The 7241-nt window shown below is 44.3% G+C and overlaps 2 protein-coding genes across 3 annotated transcripts; one reads left to right on the top strand and one right to left on the bottom strand.

Annotated features, from left to right (window-relative positions):
• Positions 1–4: 4 nt before the first annotated feature.
• On the top strand, positions 5–3113 carry LOC112454496 (elastin; the record flags this gene model as incomplete). Its single annotated transcript, XM_025015934.1, has 1 exon — positions 5–3113. A coding segment is annotated over one exon (2883 nt), but the record flags the coding sequence as incomplete, so codon positions are not given.
• Positions 3114–3218: 105 nt separating this feature from the next.
• LOC112454497 (coiled-coil domain-containing protein 102A-like) lies at positions 3219–7131 on the bottom strand. Of its 2 annotated transcripts, XM_025015936.1 has the most exons (7): positions 6799–7131; positions 5563–6296; positions 5255–5483; positions 4895–5104; positions 4538–4812; positions 4364–4455; positions 3219–4301 (listed from the first exon to the last, which is right to left on the bottom strand). In XM_025015936.1, the coding sequence occupies exons 1-7, from the start codon at positions 6901–6903 to the stop codon at positions 4288–4290; spliced, it is 1659 nt and encodes a 552-aa protein (XP_024871704.1). In that variant the 5' UTR covers positions 6904–7131; the 3' UTR covers positions 3219–4287. The 2 variants fall into 2 exon arrangements, with proteins under 2 accessions (XP_024871704.1, XP_024871703.1); XM_025015935.1 differs by having other exon boundaries at positions 3219–4455.
• Between the last annotated feature and the right edge of the window lie 110 nt (positions 7132–7241).

Below are 7241 nucleotides of genomic sequence, written 5' to 3'. Positions count from 1 at the left end.
ACCAGGAGCTGATGGAACGTATCCTGGAGGTATCCGTCCTGGAACTGTGACACCAGAAGCTGACGGGAGATATCCTGGAGGTGTCCGTCCTGGAACTGTGACACCAGGAACTGACGGGAGGTATCCTGGTGGTATTCAACCTGGTACTGTGATACCAGGGACTGACGGGACATATCCTGGTGGTATTCAACCTGGTACTGTGATACCAGGAGGTGATAGAACATATCCACCTGGAACTATAATCACAGGAGATCGTGGACCATATCCCATCCAGCCTGGAGGAGTCTTACCTGGTGGTGTTGGGACGTACCCAGGTATGCAACCTGGAGTCCAACCGGGACAAGGTATCTATCCTCCTGGTGGCATCGTAACTACTTCGGTAGCAACAGGTTCCACTACTGTCACTGGTGTTGGAACTTACCCAGTTGGTACCGCACCTGGAACAGGCTTACCAAGTGGGACATATCCGGGAATTCCTGGTACAGGAACTTATCCCGGAACTGGAGTCTATCCTGGTGGTGTTCGACCTGGTATTCCAGGAACAAGTGTCGGGACATATCCTGGCAGTGTTGTCCCAGGAGGAACAACAACTCAAGGAGTTTATCCTAGTGGTGGACAACAGACTGTTATATCCTATCCCCAAGGTATTCCATCAGGCACTTTACCTAGTGGAAGTCAAGTTCCTGGTACGACTGCAGATTCAACATCTGGCACTGGTACACAAGTAATAACTTATCCAGGTGGTCAACCAACAAATGGTCAAGTGGTTTACCCAGGTTCTAGTGGTACTATTCAACCTGGCAAAATTCCTGATACAACAGGCAGTGTAACGGGTACTCAAGTTACGTATCCAAGCGTTACATACCCTGGAACTATTCCAGGTACATATCCTGGTGGTGCACAACAAATTACTCCTCCCGGTGGTACCTTATATCCTGGTCAAGTAATCTACCCAGGTGGCCAAGTGCCAACTTATCCAGGTGGACAATATCCAGGCACGGGTATCGGAATTCCAGGAACAGGAGGTGTTCAGTATCCACCAGGCACAACAGGAGGGACTGGTGTCACTGGGCAGTATCCTGGTCAGCTTCCAGGCGGAATCAGTGTTCAGGGAGGAGATGGTCATCGATATCCAGGAAATGGTTATCCGGGAATGGTTGGAACTGCAGGTCCCGGTGAAGCTTCGCAATACATACAAACTGGCGGACCAACTAGACCGGCGGGTGTGGCGGATGACGGTGCCGAGTCACAGGCGTCGAGTTCCGTACAACAGCAGGCAGACTCAGGCACTCAAGCAAGCGCATCGGCTCAGGGTAAATACGGATCGGGCACAGCTCAGTCGCAAGTCACAGGTACCTACAGCGGTTCCGGCACCTTCTCGGCCCAGGCTGGCACCAGCGACGCCAACAAAAGTGCTCAAGCCGAGGTCAGTGGCGGTAAAGAAGGAGCTACCAGCAATGCACAAGGCGTCGCCGGTTACGGAAAGAGTCAGACGCAGGTTCAACTGGATTCCGACTCCGGAGCTACCTCGACGGGTGCTCAGAGCAGCGGCTGGAACCATGGTACCAATTCGCAAGTGCAAGCAAGCTCCAAGGGCGGAATGGCGGATGCTCAGGCCAATGGTGAAGGCAATACTTCCAGCCAAGCGCAGATCGGCTTCCAGCCGTACTTGAAGGACGACGATGAAAAGGTGGAGAAGCATGCGAGGCCATTTCGCGGTAGCGGAACGGCGTCGGCTCAGAGTGGCACTCATCGAGGTCAGTCCCAGTCGCAGCTGCAAGGTTCCTTCCAATATGGGATCACGTACAACGGCGCAGCGCAAGCCGGTTCCGGATCCGGTGCCGCATCTTCGCGGAAGCCTTTCAACTTCACCGACACCGAACTCTTCAAGCCCTTCAAACAGTCTCCTCCTTTGAAGCGACCGACGAATGTTGACAGCGCAGCACAATCGAGTCCGTCGACAAGTTCGAATTACGACAACAAACCGGACGAAAACAAGCAGAATCGCGAGCAAGGTTTGCAAAGCAGTTCAACCTCGAGGCAGACCGTCGTCCTGGCTTCCAAGAACAATCTGGACGACGCTGCCGACAAGAAGGTGCTAGCTACCGAGAAACCGCGAACGGACGACACGACGTACGACGAATATGACGACGACTATGCGGATGAAGATGATTATCCTACGACAGCGGGTTCGAGGTTGACAATCAAAGAGAAGTTCTCGGGAACTTTTCCGAGTCCGAGCCCGAATCATCAGAAACTCGATAAGACCTTTCAGCAGCAAAGTCGCAGTCAGTCGCAGATGATACAGGTCGCTAAGGGGAATCAATACAACGTTCACGTTAGCCAAGACTCAAACGTCCCGCGAACGGGTGATACTCTGCAACCGGGACAATCCGTGTCAGGATACACCATCCCGCCTGGTTTCCGTGGCCGAGTGATGTCGACCTCCGGCACAGAGACCGTTGCTCAAGGCGACGGCAAGTCCCAGTCGCAGACTGTATCTTTGGTACCAAAGGACTTCAACAATACCAGGTCACCGCCCACGGAGACTAGATCGCTTCAGACAAATTACGAGCGTTACGTCGGCCGACATACGTCGAAGAGCCAAGGATCTCCCGTTAATCAAAACACATCTTCCGATAAGCACACGAGACCTACTCCGGCGATAGCGGCGAAGCCGAGTTATTACACCGTGACCAACAGTTTCGCTGGCAAGATGAACGGCAACAATGAACCGAGAAAGTACGAGCATCGATATTACACAAAAAGTTCCACCTGTGGCTATTTCACGTTCTCCTGCAACGTCGTGTACGGTTCCAACGGTAGGACAAAAATCTGCAAGCCGAAAGTGCCGACGTATCCCGATGGCAGGCCTATGAGGTGTTGAATCATCAAAATATATATTGGATGCAACGACAATTATTTCTCTAAAGCATCCTGCATTTTTCACTTCGTTGTATAGTACAGTGGAATTTACGTGACTCGCTTAGGTCGTAGATTAGGTCGTATTTGACTAATTGCTTTCGTGCGCGTCGACATTGTAACTCACTCTATCATGAATTCGAGTAGTACATTTCCCTCTTCAGCAGCTTTCAACAAGTAAAATAAATGTAGAAGTAAAACAAATACAATAGAAAACTTTCGTTCCTATGGATTAGTATATAAAGACTATAATCTTTCGGGGAATCCACAGGATTGCAAGTTGGACGGCATAAATATTACGTGTACAATACTACAATTTCTTTATTGAGGTACTTCCAAATTATTGACTGTATAGCATGGTGAACATGTTACATCTCGCTGCTATTTATTAAATTTTATCAATAAAATACATTTTAACTAGAAAAAAAAACTTTTTTCGCCTTCTTCTCATTGGTTAAGAAATATAATTCACGACAATTTTCTCAATTTGACATAAGTGATTGTATTGTATGAAAGTTTAGATTTTATCTACAACTCGGCATATCTGCGACATGCACCCGCGGATATACATGCAGATAGAGTATTGCTTCAATTTATACTACATAGATTTTCGGTATTGACATAAAATGTTCAGTTATAAATATCAGGTATCGTATCTTGTACATACTGTATCTCGCTACTCGATTTCGGCAGTCTTTTGCGAGACGAAAAATACATGACGAAACAAAATGTTTCATTACACATATATTTCGCGAACATGTATATATGTATGTTTATATATATATACAATATCTTTACATTAATTAAAAAAAAAGAAACTTACAAAAGAAAATAATGCGGAATGTAAACTGTATACAAAATGCACATTGATGACAAATGAAAAGAGGAAAGATACTTAGTTCATAATTTACAAAAGTAGAAAAACGAATATGAGCAACAATGAAATGATTATTTACAGGAAACAATAATAAAAATAAGCATGATCTCTCTGTCATGACTGAGTAACTATTGAACAGCAAATACTGCAGGTGATCCATCACTCATATTGTTCAATAGATAATTAAAATTGTACGTTATCGATTATGACACATAAATAACATGACGCAACATATATTTACATGTATGTTTCTAGAAGTATTGACGTGTTCATTGTTAAACATAGTAGGCGCGTAGCTCATGATTATTCGATACGTACAATTCATTTAGCGCAGAGTAAAAGATTAAAAAGAGAAAAGGAAAAAAAAACTGTTGTCAAGTACTTGTTCTGTACTTTAGGCCCACTACGAGATCACCTATCCATTTGCATCTTCGCTATCTGACTTAAACACTTCATCGCTATATCGGCACAAGCGAATACTAGGCTTGTTACCGTTCGTAGACTGTAATTTCGTCCAATTATTGTTTTATCGATTCAAAAGCGACGGCTATATTAGTAACGTACCTTCAGTGTATTCACTGGAATTGTTGGCTTGAAATTCTTGCTTGCCAGTCCCGTCTACTTCAGCATCCGTTGAAATTTCGTGCGTCTCGTTACTGTAATAAAGTATATTTTTGAAGTTCTAATGTAGAAGCTCGTGAATATGAGCTATACATACCGACTGCTTATTCTGCTTACCTATTTCTAAAATGTTCCAGTTGTACGTTTGCAGATTCCAATTGCTCCATAAGATTCTCGTTGGTTCGTTGCAGTTTCCGTGCGCTGTTCGTAGCAGCGTCAACTTCATCCTGAGCAGCGGCCAACTCTTTCTTCAACTCCTCGACTCTCGCTCTCACTCGCTTCACCTCCGCCTCGTATTGCTCGGACCGTCTCATCGCGTGCGATAACTCTGTTGTTTTCTCCGCCAAGGATTGTTTCAGTGCCGCCTGATATTGCTTCACTTCAAGTAATACCTACGAATATCGCACGGGAGAGATAAAGTAATAATAACCATTTTAAGAAGTATTATTAATTTGATAAGATTATTGAACGGACCATGTTGCGAACTAAAATTTCATGCTGCAATTGTCTCGTATCTGTGTCGGCCGTAGATACCGGCCGTGGTCGTCGCGATTCTATTCTCTCTTGCAGCTCGTGTAATTTTAAGCGGAGCAATTTGTTCTCTCGTTCCAAAGAAATCTTCTCAGTTTCTAGTCTCTCCCTTTTACTCCACTCTGCTGCATTTTCAGTTTGAAGTTTCTCCAGCTAAAATTTTGAAATTTAAAAATGTAAAAACACATCTACATGATATAATATATAAATGTGAATAAAAGTAAACAATTAACTTAAACTTTTTCAATTATTTTTAAACAAATAAATGTGACTGCAAGTATTTATATAATGTAAATGACTTACTTCTGTCCTCAATTCCGTCAAACGACGGTCCATGCTCTCTCCGTTATTTATATTGTCTATTAAATCTGCTATATGTTCGTCACTAAGTTCGAGTTGAAAACGTTCTTTTAGCTCCGATAGTTCTCTCATCGCATCGGCTCTACTCTCAGATAATTCCTCACATTGCTCCCTTAATTGTTTAACTTCGGCTTTCAATTTTTCCACAGTCCGGTGCAGAGAATTGTTTTCCCTTACAGAACAAAAGTAAAATAAATTTATGTGCGATGTAATCAATTAGCTTTGTGCATTGACATTCATGCAGGACTTACTCTCTTTCCACAGAAATAGTTTTCGTTGCTTCCTCCAACTTTATTTGCAACGTTGACATTTTTTGAGTTACACACTCCTCATTATACATATCTAACGGTGATTGTTTCTCTAGTCCATCCTTTTTGGCGTTACTATCCGCGACTAGTTTTGTGACGTTTTTATCTAGCGAGTTACTGGGACTTTCCTTATACAATTCTACCGCGTGCTTCGGCACGGCACCTTGCAAGACGTACTCCTCGATATCCCTTTCTGGTAGGATATTGTGAACTCCCGAAGCGATATTCGATGCTTCATGCGAATTTTTACAAGATAGCATATCCCTTTGTGCACCTAACGCTTCGCTGGCTTCGATGTTATTATAAAACTCTAGCTGCTCGTCCAACCCGAAGGTAGCTCTCAATTGCGGATCTGATTCCAGAATGGTAAAGATCTGTTGATCGAACTGCCCGGCGTGTTTCAAGAGTATCATGTGTATCTTTTCCATCTCCTTCTTCAGCTGTTCGTTCTGCAGCTCCAATTCTTGAGATTCGTGCTTGAAAGTATTGGTATCTTTGACAGCGATCTCCAATTTCGCCCTCAGAGCCTTTGCCTCGTCTCTAGCAGCATTCCTCTCGTTCCTAACTTTGCTCCATTTCTCACGCCAATTAGCAGTACAGTCAGACCACCATCGCATCGTCTTCTCCATCTGCGCCGCTCGCGCCCTTGCCTCCTCGAGCTCCCGCTGTCGTAAGGCCTGTTTGATGAGAAAACATATGTAGCATCTAATCGACAAAGTAACTGGTAAAAAAAAAAAACAATACTATGGCCAGCCAAAAGCATCAGGAAATGCCATTTACAATCAATAAGGCAAAATTAAGATTAAATATTTAAAAAATCTGAATATTGTAAAGTATTAAATAATGTTCCGATTAGCCTATAGAGGAAAATAAATAGTAAATAATGGCAGTAGATAGGTAACTTCGCTTTATTCACTAAAAAAAGGTTTATTCATCTGCAAAGTGACCACCCTGAGAAATGAAGTGCTCATATGATATTATACATTTGCTGCTACTTTTCGCAGAATACACTTGAATATGTGACATAATAATACGATACGCTTATGACATAATCATGACATAAACAAAAGTAAACATGATGTTATGAATAAGAATAGGACGCGACTAAAGCTACATAACGTTCAGGCATTTATAACTGATACGACACGATTTGGTCTGCAGAGTCTGCAGAAAGTCTACCTCTTTGGACTCCCACTCGCTGTCCGCGTAACGCGACGAGGACGGCACCTCATGCTCCCGCATGTATCGCCGCGAGGAGGTCCCGCTTGTCGTCGACTGTGCCATGACGCGAGTAACCTAAAACTTTGTTTTCGCTGAACGTCCCCTCGGGCGAACTCTCTCCAAACGTTGCTCTTTGCCTCCGCGGTACCTCCAGGCACCGATTTAATGCCGATCAAGCATTGTTCCTCTCTCGATCGCGCCGTTTAAATGCCAGACTCGATTGAACAACCAGAGAGAAACCTGAGAGTCTCGGTCCATCCGGATCATTCCGTTCCAGCGCTCCAGCGGACGTATAATACTGACGCGCTGCCTGAGAAAGTGGACGTCAACTACGTCGTTACGCTCGGTAACAATGGTACACACATGGTTCGTGTCCGAACTACTCGTATACGTGACGTAAT

The sequence above is a fragment of the Temnothorax curvispinosus genome, unplaced genomic scaffold (genome assembly GCF_003070985.1).
Source record: "Temnothorax curvispinosus isolate PA1 unplaced genomic scaffold, ASM307098v1 QBEX01005096.1, whole genome shotgun sequence".
NCBI classification, from domain to species: Eukaryota; Metazoa; Arthropoda; class Insecta; order Hymenoptera; family Formicidae; genus Temnothorax; species Temnothorax curvispinosus.
This window is presented reverse-complemented; position numbering and strand designations above follow the sequence as displayed.

Bases quoted from the DNA above. Each gene is read 5' to 3' on its own strand.
- LOC112454497 (XM_025015935.1), bottom strand. From the start codon at position 6,903: ATGGCACAGTCGACGACAAGCGGGACCTCCTCGCGGCGATACATGCGG. The intron at 4,813-4,894 runs GTCCGTTCAATA...CGATATTCGTAG, and splicing joins AAATTTTAGTTCGCAACATG to GTATTACTTGAAGTGAAGCA. The intron at 4,456-4,537 runs GTAAGCAGAATA...ACTTTATTACAG, and splicing joins CTGGAACATTTTAGAAATAG to TAACGAGACGCACGAAATTT.